Genomic DNA, 14154 nt, shown 5'->3' with positions numbered 1-14154 from the left:
CCAAGTCATTTGTTTTGCGCTTTCTTAAAGACATCAACATGTTGTGTCGATGTTACAAATAAACAGCAAGTTCCTGTTTATTTAGCCTAATTTAAACTGCTTTACTCAAAGTTAAAGAAAGGGAGGGGATGGCTGAGTTTTGTACAAATTCAACATATAAGGACAGCTGTGAATGATAACCAGAGGTGGGAGGGGGACTTTAGGGTTTAGCAATGGGAGTTTGTGGTCACCTCAACGACTCTCCTTTTGATCTACATTTCCTTTTTATTTTTCTGCAGCCGATCATTTGTTGTGTCCATAAATCAGCGTCACTATCATAACACATACTTCCCAGCCTTGTTTTTTAACGTGTGTTTTTTTCCTTTTGAATATAACATCTTTTTCAAATAGTAATGTAGATATTGTGTAAAACAAAATGAAATCTCCTCTCATCCCCTGTCTTTAATGATTGATCAAAATGTCAACATGCACTTAGGTTGTAGTTCAAGTCCAGGCAGTCCGTTTATTCATAACAATTACTGGATTGGTACATGGGGCTTCTACCCCTTTGGATGTTTTAGATGGGATCAGCTTTTTATTTTGAATTGTGAGTTTATTTAAATAGCTCTTCTGACGAGCTGGATTCAAAAGGTAGGAGGGTTTCCTAATCACCTTCGCAGATTTGGTTTAAAAAAACCAAAATCAAAATTGGATGGCTTCCAAAAAAAAACAACTCGCTTCTCTTGTTCGGCTGAAAACAGATGAGACGCTAAAGTAACATCCTTTTTTAACAATACTTTATTTCACTCTCCATTGACAGCATTTCATCCACTTTGAAGACACAATATGATCTTCATTCCAGCTGAAAAAATACATTTAGCTTTTCTTTTGTCAGTAGGTGAGTTTCTGATTTTTCAATTTATCTTCTTCCTTTTGACCTTCTTTCTTGACTTCTTTTCAAATCATTTAAGTACAGTAAAGTTTCAGTTTGGTTGCATTCTCTTGAAAACCTTAAGATAGAGTATGTAAGACTAAGAATATTCTTTATTTCTTAAAGTGTGTTTTCTCAAATGATCTTTCTTCGATCAATTTTACAAAGTTGGACATTTATGGTAAATCTCAAAGGGCTTACCCTGATACACAGGACAGTATTGTTTAAAATATTCATGACATGTGCATGTTTCTTCTGTAGGTCTACTCAGTCTACCACTGCTTACAGGTCAGTGGGTTTAATTTATGTTTCATGCATGAAAACACACGTATAATAACAAGATATTTAGATTTTTACATCCCAATCTTACCACAAGGACATTGTTTTTAAGTTCATGATGACACAACTATAATGTTCCATCTCTAGAATGTGACAAGATTAGGCTGGTTGGGCCTTCTCGTTGCTCCGGTAGACTGGAGGTCTACCACAGAGACAACTGGGGAACGGTGTGTGATGATCACTGGAGCATGGCCAATGCTGACGTGGTGTGTCGAGAGTTAAACTGCGGGACAGTTCTTGAGGCCAAAAGAAGCGCCTTTTTTGGAGAGGGACGGAATGAGATCTGGTTGGATGATGTGCAGTGTACTGGTAAAGAGTCTTCAATCCTCAAGTGCCCACACAGACCACTGGGGGAAAATAACTGTGGCCACTCTGAAGATGCTGGGGTTGTCTGTTCTGGTAAGACTGGATTAATTATCTTACCTGAGTTCTGTTGGATTTACTTGATCCACTTGTGTTTCATTCAGTGAAATGTTTAATAGGATACCACTCATTTAAACATTGAATCAAATGTAAAATGTAAATACACTTTGCAACTAATGGACATTTTTGGGAAATTAGCTTATCAAGATGAATTAAGAAGATTGATACCCCTCCATTACATCCAAAGCAACATTGGCTAAGCTTAACATAGCTGCTATTTATTACACTTTAGAGATTCTGAGCCTTCCTCAATTTACATCAAAACAAGAAATGTGGAACTGTCAAGAGAGATTGTGAAATACAGCAGTAGAGAAAAGCAGCTGATGCAGCATTTATCTGATCCTATTTTTGCCTCAAAAGCCAGAGATCCATTTTTTCTACTTTAAGAAGATTGCTACCTGCGGTGGTTTTGCTGTAGCACAACATGGTCAGCACATGACCAGCTTCTGCAAGTGTAAAGTTCAAAAGGCAGGAGGTAGAGATGAAAGATAAACGAAAACTAAACACTCTCCAGTTGACCTATTTAAAAAAACAAAAATGGTAACGCTTTATATTAAGGTCCTTGTAATAACCATTAATTAACAAGTAATAAGGCCCTTGTAAGTCCTTACACGATGCTTATTAACATTACTGTGTGTTTATAAGCCTATATAAGTGTTAATAATGGCATTATAATAAAGCTAATAGCAGGCTATAAGAGATTTATAATAAGAACATTAATAAAAGCCTCATGAGTATCTTATAATTCTTCATAATAACATTACAAACACCCATAACCCGACCATTATGTCTTTGCCATGCCTTTATTAATCTTTTGTTTGCTTATTGATATTAAAATATACTTTATTGCTCATCTTTTATAAGTTAACTATGCACTTGTAAACAGTTAACTATGCTTTTTGCAGCTAAATCGATCTAAAGCGAGAACAATGCCTTATTACTTGTTAATTAATGGTTATTACAAGGACCTTAGTATAAAGAGTTACCAAAAAAATCATGTCTGTATGTTTGGTAAAAAGTCGTCATGAAGTCACCTGCTTCTGCTTCATGTTACCTTTGTTCATTCATCTTGATTCAAAACTAAGCTAATTGAGTGCTTATGCTTTGCTATGATAGAATTGTTGAGTGGTACTTTAAGAAATTAGAATATTTACAAGGGTTATCCAGCAATGTAGTATTGCACTTTAAAAAAAAAAAAAAAAGTAAATACAGATTCAAAATCGGAGCCTGGGGGTGTAGATTTTCTGACTTTTCTATCTCTGTGGTTCAAGCCCAAAAGATGCTGGATCCAATATTCCCCATTATGCAACAGTACTCCTTATAAGGAAGTTGAGTTAGGTGTGGAAATTTGGAGTCCCTTTTTGGAACTTCACCTTTGTGTCCATATTCAGTAACATAGCAATGAACATATGGCATCACATAACAAGTGTACACATTGCTCTGCCCATGTTTCAGGTGGGTTTTCTCCCAATCGGGTATAATTGTAGACCTTGTCCAGTATCAGGGAGAGCTCTTTCTTATAGCGCTGATAAAATTCTCCTGTCAGTCCCCAGGGACATGTTGTTCTTTAATATTTGATAGATGTTTTTGGTGTGTCACTTTAAAAAATAGATTTTTAAACTTTGGGTAGATGTTTACCCAAGATTAGTTGCATGGGCCTAGCAGTATAGACACTCAATTTTGCTATTCAGCAGTTTTGTAATAAAACTGTCAAACTTGATATTTATTTTTTAGTACTTAACTGTGCAAAACAAACGATTAAACACCTCTAAAGAAATCTATTTCTCGATGAGTTTTTTCTTTCAGTGAAGTTGCATGAACCCAAAAGTTTAATTTAAGCAACTAATGCAGTGCCCATAGGAAGTATGCATGAGTACATTACATGCCACACTACAACGTCCACAACTCCATAAAACACTTTTCATAAGGTACGCACACCATCCAGCACAAACACATTTAACATTGATATTCGCTGGAAACTATTTGAATATTATTGGAAAATCGAACCTTGTAGCGCACATTAAACCTCCGAAAGATAGGTAGGCTAAATAGACTTACAGATGAGATGAGTCAGGCGTGGAAATCCAGAGTGTATTGGGTTACTGACCAGGTGTAGGCCTATCATACAATGGGGCGGAGCTCCCCTAAAAGGCGTCCGATCAGAAACAGTGCAATGCTGCAACACGTCCTACGTAAATAATGATATTTTGAAAAATGAATTCCAAAAACTTTAAAATCGAGGATGCACACCTTCGTGCCATGTACAAGCCACATACGAAATATGAGGTCAGTCTGACTAACGGTCAGCGAGATGTGCCCTAGACACACACACAAACACACACACACACACACACACACACACACACACACACACACTTCTTGCTTTTATAGATAGATATCATTTAGTTTTTAATTAAAGAGTTCTGTATTTGTGTTTTTGTTTGAGCTCAAGATATAACCTCAAGACTTGTGTGATCATCAGACAGAGCTAGACTTGTTGTTTCCAGTCTTAATGCTAAGATTTGTGATTGTATTTCCCTAAATGTTTCTATAGGGCTTATAGACATTCTATATTTTTCAAAGTTCTTAAACACAATATTTTTTTTTACACCTTTGTTCTTTTTCGGCATAATTTGCAGATCATGTGAGGGTGATGAATGGAAGCAATCGGTGTAGTGGCAGAGTGGAAGCCTACCATGAGGGCAACTGGAAACGAGTGTGCAGCAGTGACTGGACCAAGGAAAATGCTGATGTGTTGTGTCGAGAGATTAACTGTGGTGCACCTGTCATTCAGGCTGACGTGCTGTATTTTGGAGATTCACGTGGCCAGGATGGCTTCAAAATCAACTGTGCTGGAAATGAGACCACTGTCTCCCATTGCAAACTTCAGGAATTCAAGGGAAGCTGTGTTGATGCTAGTGTTGTGTGTGGAAGTAAGTCATCTGTGTGTGCCAACTACAGCAGTTACTCTGCGATGAACTTTATGTGGATGGATCTGCTGTTTTAGATTATTTACTGATGAAACATGCCCTTGCTTTTAATTTATATATTTTACTTATTTTTGCACAGGCAGCAAGCCAGTTCGGCTGAAGAACGGGACTAATCAGTGCTCAGGCCGGGTCGAAGTCTACCATGATGGACAGTGGGGAGCGATTTGTGATGACAGATGGGGCATGCAAGAAGCAGCTGTTGTATGTCGAGAGATGAACTGTGGGACTGCTCTTTCAGTCAAGTATAAATCCTTCTTTGGAAGAGGTCAGGATCAGATTTGGTTGGATGACGTTGAGTGTACTGGTCATGAGAAGTCCCTTGCTGACTGCCCACACAGAGGTTTTGGAGAACACGACTGTGACCACAATGAAGATGCTGGTGTCATATGCTCAGGTAACATATGCTATACTGCCCATTACTCAAAGTACACTACTTGAAAGAAATCAGGTTGGTCAAAATGTTGAGTGCTACAGTGATATAACAACAAACATGGAAGTGAACAACCTTTTCCTGTTTTTCTTCAGAGTCAGTGAGATTGATCAATGGGACTGACCGCTGCTCTGGCAGAGTAGAGGTCTTGCATGATGGCCAATGGGGGAAAATATGCAATAACTTGGGCAAAGCAGAGGCTGAAGTGGTGTGTAAGGAACTCAGTTGTGGACTTCCAAAAAAATATCAAGAAAGCTTCAATTTTGGTGACAGCAATCTGAGAGGGTATACAAGTAGATGCTCAGGCAATGTGAGCTCTATCTCCCAATGCATGCTTCAAGTATACACAGGGAGATGTGAAGGTGTTTCTCTTTCATGTGCAGGTAAGATAAGTAAGCCTATGTGCATTAAATCTTACTTCTGAATATTCTGGCTGATGCTGATATTTACCAAATTCCCTCAATAACTACCAAACTGAGTACATTTGATAGTGGAATTGTGAATACTTTTCACATAAGTGGATGTGTCCTCAGGTAATCCACCACTAAGGCTTGTCAATGGCACTGACCGATGCTCTGGTAGAGTTGAGGTTCTGCATAATGACCAGTGGGGAACCGTGTGTGATGATCAGTGGGACATCAAAGATGCTCAGGTGGTCTGCAGAGACATGGACTGTGGAACAGCTAAGACGGCCAAATCCGGTGCCTTCTTTGGTCAAGGCAACGGAGACATCTGGTTGGATGATGTGGGCTGTATCGGTAATGAGACATCCCTCATGCACTGCCAACATCCCACACTCGGAGAGAATAACTGTGGCCATGGTGAAGATGCCGGTGTGGTGTGCTCAGGTATCATCCGTACATTGAACTATCTGCCTTAACGGTTTAATCTAATATTTTGCTTGCTGTTGTCAAGAGTTTTTTATAGTATTTTTTTAGCAAAATATATTGATATAATAATCTATATATAGATAACCAGATATTTCTTTTCAATTGGTCCATACACCACCACAAACACATAACTAACGGCTGACTCTTTCTCCTTTGCTTTCCAGCTGACATTAGACTGATGAATGGGACTAACCAGTGCTCAGGCAGGGTGGAGTTCTACCATGGTGGCCATTGGGCACCGGCATATAATCTTAACTGGGGAATTAATGAAGCTACAGTGGTGTGTAGAGAAATGAATTGTGGAGATCCTGTTAAGTTCTCAGGATCATATGGTCAATCTTCATATCCAGGGGGGTACAAGGTCAGTTGTAGTGGTAGAGAGAGCTCTCTCACTCAGTGCACACTGAGAGAATACATGAGGACCGATCACACTGAAGAGGCATCTGTCGAATGTTCAGGTAAGACTTTAAGTTGAATTGTAATTTCAGTTACCCTCACTTATTGTTTAAGGAGATTAATCAACCAATCAATCAATTTTATTTGTCACGTGAAATCATATAAGGTACAATTCCAGTGAAATTCCAGTGCTGGCCTAGTGTTATCCCGGTAGCTGGGATCCTTTATCATCCTTCAAGCAGGGTAGTAACTATCCTTTAGGCCTGGTAGTGTACACCTATTGTATATTCAGCTGAACAAACCACTCTATTCAGGGCCTTGCTGTCCTGTTTAGTGCTGTTTATGAGCCAGGCAGTGACATTTCTCATTTAGATGCTCTCAATTGTGCAGGAGTGAAAATTTGTCAGTCATTGAGGGGATACCTGGAATTTCCCTAAATGTTTAAGGTAAATTATTCAGTGCCCAGCCTTTCTAACTACTGAGTTTTCAGTTTGAACTTCACTTTGGAAGTAGAAGTGGAAGCTAGCAAGTTAGGCTAGCTAACCTAGCTTGCTAACGCCTATGGTTAGCACTGATTCCTGCGAGGTGTTGCTATTACTTCATGTCATTTCAACACCTACAGAGGCAGGCTCAGAAAAAAGGAGGGTCTAACTAACATTAACTGGCTCTTTACAGGTTAAGATATGATATATATACATTATGATAATTGACCAAACTGTCAATCAGTCAAGTAATAATCCAGCGACCTCCTCAGTCTGTATGTTACCTAATGATTTAAATCATGACAAATATGTAACATAGTCACAGAATGAGATAGGAAGTGTTGAAATCACAAATGGGACCAAGAAACATTTACCAATATTGGCCCCCCAGCTGGCCCATGTTTTAGTTGAAATTGAAGCAACACAAGCTATATTTTAGTTATGGAACCAATTAAAGTAAATAAAACTTCAATTCCTTCTGTAAGGTAATTAAATTTTGACCCAAAAAGTACACAAATAAAAACTGACACCAACGTTTGTCTGCATGTCAATACATTCATATAACTGTCATTTCCAGGCAATGTGAAGTTGTCCGGTGGGAACACTCATTGTTCTGGAAGAGTGGAGTTCTTCGACAAGAACCAGTGGGGGACAGTGTGTGGTGAATCCTGGGATGTGAACGATGCAAATGTGGTGTGTAGACAGCTGGACTGTGGGAGGAGTCATAAGATTACCACCACGGCTGACTACGGCACTGGCACAGGACACACCTGGACTGATCAAATTGAATGCAATGGCATGGAGTCAACACTGAGTCAGTGCACACAAAGACCATTTAGAGACAGAACTTGCAACACCACCTCGATTGCTGGTGTTTTTTGCACAGGTAAGAAAAAGTATATAACCTCTGCCACTGTTTTAGGATTAAGATTATGTGTGACATGTACTTTCCCCATTTATTCAGAATCCCTTCATTATATAAAAAACCCTATCCCCATATGAAAGAATAAATTGGATTGTCTCAAGGTTTTCACTGCCCCCCTACATTTTAGGTGCAGTGTAGTGCTGTTCAGCTTGAATAGCTGAACAACCAAAAACTTATTTTTCTTTTATAATGATTATTAATCTTTTACATCTTTGATTAAAATTAATTTGAAATGTCTGATACCATATAATTCTAGTTTACTTAACTTAACAGGAGCTATGGAAGTCCGGTTGGCCAATGGTAAAGATGAGTGCTCTGGCAGAGTAGAGGTCCGTCATGGTGACATGTGGCAAACAGTGTGTGATACAGACTGGACCCTGAGTAAAGCCATGGTGGTGTGTCAGCATCTAGAATGTGGACAAGCATTAAGTGCTCCAATAAACTCAAATTTTGGCCAAGGCACTGGATCAATAGTGGAGGCCAGCAATTCATGTTTTGATAATGTGACATCCCTTCAGCAATGCTCAATGAATGGTTTCAAAGGAGCAACGTGTGGGCACGAACAGGAAGCTGGTGCTGTCTGTGCAGGTAAAACCTTTTAAATTATGTCGTCAAAATTCTCATATGTAGTTCAGTAACTTATGGAATATTATCAACATTTGTTTCAAAATTGTATTTTGTTTACACACACCTAGTGAAAACAGTTTGGTGGAAAAATATTAAATTTACTTCAATCAATTGTAGTTGTTCCTTCCTATTAACAAATAGTTTGACATATTACAAAATACTATATCCTAAAAAAAATTAGCTTTGTTGTTGCTGAGTTAAATGAGAAGACTGATACCACTAAGGTAATAAGTAGCTGAAGCCAGCATCTGGTCTGCTTAGCTTAGCATTAAGACCGGAAAATATGTGAAACAGCGACCCTAAATTAATTTGAAATCACATATACCAGCTTTAGTGGTGCTGGGAGGTGGGTTATGTTACTTCATACTTCAAGTATAAGTCATATTCCACATAATTCCACTTTGCTGTTGAAATAAGCTTCTGATATGATGGTTGGACAAGCAGTGCTTTCATGATACAATATGAAATGTATTTACATTGTGCTTTAAAATTAAAATGTATGTGTATTAATACATAGGTGATTCAGCCACACTTTTATGTAAATGCATGTTTCTGGGACTGCCCTTTGCATTTGGACTGAGTTTCTGTTTTCGTATGCAGCACAAATCCGGTTGGTCAGTGGCTCAGGTGAATGCTCAGGAAGAGTGGAGGTCCATTATAAAGGCGAGTGGGGAACTGTGTGTGATGATGAATGGGAAATAACCAATGCGGACGTGGTATGTAGACAGCTTGGCTGTGGTCATGCAGTTTCTGCTCCTTCAAGTGCCCACTTTGGAAGAGGCACAGGTCCAATCTGGCTGGATAATGTTGAGTGTAAAGGTGAAGAGACTGCTCTCACACATTGTACGCATCCTGGTTTTGGAGAAAATAACTGTGGGCATGGTGAAGATGCTGGCGTCATCTGTTTAGGTAAGAGGGCTGGTTCATTTTGAACCTGTGAATGAAATCATTAACTGCCAATTGGTATTAGATGAAGCTGCATTGAATGTTATGATAAAACGTATCTGTTACAGGTGCTCTACAGAAGCCCCAAATCACTTTGAGTCCTGGTCCAGATGTAAACTGGGGAGAAAAAGTTGAGATCACCTGCACTGTAGTAACAGAACACTTGGGTGGGACATTTGTTCTAAAAAGGAGTCAAGACTCATTTAAAATGGAAAAATACTCTGAGAATGAAGCTGCAACTTTTAAGTTCCCTGCTGTGGACTTTGGTCAAAGAGGGTCATACTTCTGTGAATATCAAAAGAAATTGCCCAATCAAGTAATCTATTACCCTCAAGGAAATACTGCCGAGCTCTCTGTCACAGGTCAGTAATCTTGTGAGTTGTCTGTCCAGTTGAACATATTTGTTTAAAGTTTGTAAAAATTTGTTTTCTATTCTGCAGTGAAATTGGAGAAGCCTAGCATATCTCTGTCATCTCCTCATGCAATGGTGATCTACAGCCCTGACAAAATATCAGTTGCCCAAGGCAGCAGCTTCTCCGTCACTTGCTCTATTCATTCCAGATATCCTGGAGGGTACTTCTATCTGACAAAGTCTAACACGAGCGCTACTGAACCAGTGGAAGCATTTGGCCACTCTATCTTCTACTTGGCATACTTTGAATTCTCTGCAATAGATTATAAAAGCCAAGGAGAGTATAAATGTGTCTACGGTGTTAACATTTCCTCAAAGTCCTTCTGTTCTGTTCCTTCCAAGTCACTACAAGTGACTGTAAATGGTAAGACCCAAAGAGCCCTTGAGAGTTTGTCTTGTTATGGCTAGTTTTTTGCTTTGCTAACTCTACCACATGTTCTTTTGAACCCCTACAGCATCCTCACCCTCTTCAGTTGTCCCAGGACTTGTTGGTGGGCTTGTGGTGTTGCTTATCTTGCTGGTTATAGCTTACCTGGTCTGGAGAAGGAGAAGGCAGGGTGCTGGTAAGTGACACACACTTTTTATTTTACAAAATTGTGTAGCAATAAGCAGCAAAAAAAAACAACGTGTTTACGGCTTATATCAACTGACCACAGAGGTTCAATAATAAAACTAAACCAAGATGTAACCTAAAGATAACTATTATCCAACATTCAGTTCCCCTCAACTCTCACAAGCTTGTTGGTTTTTTTTCTATGTCATCTTTTTTGACCGCCAGAGACAGAGCTTGATGCCAAAATCTTCTATATTGTACATGCACAGGTTGAGTGTTTATATCAACAAGTAATGAGTGACATCGGTTGACCTCAGTCAGGTATAACAACTGGAGTCTTCAATGAGACCATTCTTTATTCAATTTCTCACTTACGCAGGTGATCTATTGTGGTAGCATCAGGTTAACCTAAATTGTGTCGGACAGTTGCGGATTACTCACCCTCCAAAGACTGCAACCAGTTTTCCCTCTCCAGGGTGGGAGCACTCCCGCCCTGGCTGGTGCCAAGGGTTTCTGTATGGGACCTGCCCCTGGTGTTGGATGCCCTGTGCTTGCCTGCCTTTGACCCTTGGCACAGGCAGAGCGGAGGTGGTTGTGAGCCAAAACGGCAACTGTAGGCAAGCTTCATGCCATTTGTGAGTAATTCATGTTTAAAGTGGAACTCTGTGGCCAAAGACTGAGCTTCTGATGCTCTTTAAAAAACCCATTATCAGGTCCTTAGATATGGGATTAGAACACTGACATAAATCGCGCACTCGTAATGAGACCCGCGCGCGCGCAAATCAAACATCCGTGCGCGCATATTGTTTTTTCGAGCGCTTTCAAATCACTCGCGAGCTATTTTGTATCCTGCATCTCTGCTCCCTAGAGCAATATTGTAGCCTGCGAGGAGAAAAACACGCTTTGTGCGCGCGGGTCTGCTCTCCTCTGCTCGCGTGCGAGTGTTTTTTTTTTAGTGGGCAGTTTTCGTCAGTAAGGGGGCGGTGCCAATCACCATTGTACCGAATATGATTGGTTGAGTGACTTCACTGATTAGACAGCAAGGTACGGCAGCTCCACTAGGACAAACGGGACAAATCTCACAGCCCTGAATGCCTGAATAACATGGATTGTGATTTGGTGCAATATATTGCCTTGACTTGAAAGTTTGCAAAATGTCACACAGAGCAATGTACTTCAATATGCTTGTCTGAGCGCTGTCTTTGTTTCCTCCATTGTTGACATTAATCTGATAAAACGCTCTGATTTTTGTAACTTGGATCCTGTCGCACACATAGACTGTACATTTTATTTTGATAAAACTGTTTTGTTCATATTCTAGATGTAATTATTTGTCCCTGAAAAGTATAAACGTAATTTATTAAATTATCAAAAAAACTTCAATACATGCTTGAGCATTCATGCAGGAAAAATATAAGCTATTGCCTACACTGACACACTACAGACTATCCAACAAACACATTTTTTTTAGCTGTTTGTAGTTTTGTCATTTTGTAGCATTTTGACAATGTAAGCACATATTAGTGACCTGTAACAGTTTAGATTAACAGATTTGGACAACACTGGTAGTTACACCACCAAAAGGTCACACATAACTTTATTGATATAAATACTCAACCTGCGCATGATGGAAGATATTTGGGGTGAATTCTGTTCTGTGTTTGTCTACACTTCCAAAAGACAACACATACACAGTCCACCATCATACAGTGAGCATGTGGTGAGGTCTATTTGCTTATTTACCTTATTTTTTAAAATGAATTTCTCATGTATTTTTTAAAAATGACATGGAGGGGATCTGAGAGGAGTGTCCTGCCACTGATTTCCCAAATAAAGGAATTTGAGTTGACATCCCTCATAAATGCGCTGAGATACCACTAGCTCTCTGGAGACACTAATTATTTCACTTTCACTGCGTGTGGCTTTTAGCACTGGTGTTTGTGAATTTTTTTGTAATGAGGCTAATTTGCATAGAAAAGGGGACGATTTTGCACCAATTTTATTCATATTACCTCATTTAAATACATGCAAATAGAACTTGAGCATCGAGACACATTTTGTTTGGCAGCACAGTTAGAGGTGCAATTCAGACTTTGTGGCTGCTTTGAGAATCACACAGTTTGTTTTTGCCAAATTGAGCATGTTTAGCTGCAAAAGCCTTGCAGTCCTTTTATGAATTCGCCCCTCATTGTTAAGTATAGCCCCTGGTGGTCATCCAGGATTCATAGAACTGCAGTAACATCTGTAACTCTCATTTTACATCCTACAACTTTACTTGCTTGGATCAGTCTTTCAGCTGCAGCAGGCAGAATCAGTTAATAATGACATAGACCTGGTTTCCCCTGGATTTCCCAATAATTGATTTAAAAAGCTTTAAAAGGACTTTGTAAAAGACTGCTTCTGTCATGGTGATGTTATGCAATTGTTTTTAACAGGTACCATGGTTCAGTTTAGTAACAGATTTGGAGGAGCGTTGAAGCAAGATACGGAGGACAGAAGCAATGGAGCGCTGGAGGGAAGGTATTAAAGAGGGAGAATGTAGCTGGTTTTATTTTAATATAAAACAACCTCAAATATATCCTTGTGATTGCAATTATCACCCTTCTTATCTCCCTCAGAGACTGCAATACCCAAGTGAATGAGCGTGCACACAGTCCCGAACCGGAAGACAACAATGGTGATGCTGATAACTCTGTTGAGAGGGTCCCTGAAGACCTGGCTGGGAGAGTATGTTATGAGCTGGAACCTCTTGTTTTCTCGTGATAACAAAATGCCTCGTGGAGTAACCTATGCCAGGTGTTTTCCATAAATTTAAAGAGTGACACAACACCAGGTTTTTTATGGCCCTCTCTGGTTGTCTATTGCACCTGTAACCACACCCACAGTGTTGTTGTGGCGTACTAGCGCCCCCTGGAGTACACTTGTACATTATGGCAATAAAGAGAGAAGATAAATAACTGGAATTCTGCAAAAAACAACAAAAACAAGATTCTCAAATGATGTTCAGTTGCTCTTTAAGGTAGCTCATAGGTACTATGTCCTAAGTGTATTTTTCCACCTTTTTAAGTAAACACTTTTTCTTTAAATCAATGCTCTTCACGCTCTCTCAAATAGATGCTCTATGATTTGCTTTAAAAAGTGTAGAAAATAAACTTTGTGGAAATTGAAAATCTGGTTTTAAATGTCATACTGCCTGTGTAAACTGGAAAAGTTTGCCTGTAACATTTATTTTCATACTTGCATACATTTTTTCTCGAAGATTCTGCCAGTGGAAAAGCTAAGGTCCACTGACATGCAACAAGATTCATATTACATTGCCTTTGCATTACATTGTAATTTGCTTCACCTGGTGTATATGAATGATCAATAAATTTGTATTTCCTACAACGTGTGCACTTTTTAAATTCAGATTATGGTTATGATTTATGATTGATTACATCCTCAGAATTAGAGAGCAACGGTGCTTAAACTCAACCAAAACAACAGCCAAGATACAATATAAATCATCATATAATGCAGTGAATTCTTAATTTGTGTTATAAAGTTATATATGGATCAAAATATAAATATAATCATCATTACAATCTGCATTAAATGAAGTAACTGAAAGTAGAAGGTCCAACATGTCCCTGTGACTCAAGTCAAGTACTAGTACCTCTAAATGTGTTTATGTACAGTACTCAAGTAAATGATAGATAGATAGATAGATAGATAGATAGATAGATAGATAGATAGATAGATAGATAGATAGATAGATAGATAGATAGATAGATAGATAGATAGATTGATTGATTGATTACTTTATTCATCCCCGAAGGGAAATTCGGTTGTC

General features: G+C 39.0%; 1 protein-coding gene across 1 annotated transcript; it reads left to right on the top strand.

Moving 5' to 3' along the window:
* The first annotated feature begins 481 nt into the window (after positions 1-481).
* Positions 482-13703, top strand: LOC131990856 (scavenger receptor cysteine-rich type 1 protein M130-like). The gene is made up of 17 exons (XM_059356034.1): positions 482-630; positions 800-877; positions 1172-1198; positions 1337-1648; positions 4312-4605; positions 4742-5056; positions 5188-5475; positions 5626-5940; positions 6147-6440; positions 7438-7746; positions 8059-8373; positions 9013-9321; positions 9426-9719; positions 9798-10133; positions 10225-10332; positions 12758-12842; positions 12941-13703. Exons 2-17 carry the CDS (start codon positions 826-828, stop codon positions 13083-13085), a joined length of 3798 nt encoding a protein of 1265 aa, XP_059212017.1. The 5' UTR covers positions 482-630; positions 800-825; the 3' UTR covers positions 13086-13703.
* The last annotated feature ends 451 nt before the right edge of the window (positions 13704-14154 follow it).

This window comes from Centropristis striata, chromosome 18 (genome assembly GCF_030273125.1).
Source record: "Centropristis striata isolate RG_2023a ecotype Rhode Island chromosome 18, C.striata_1.0, whole genome shotgun sequence".
Classification (NCBI taxonomy): Eukaryota; Metazoa; Chordata; class Actinopteri; order Perciformes; family Serranidae; genus Centropristis; species Centropristis striata.
This window is presented reverse-complemented; position numbering and strand designations above follow the sequence as displayed.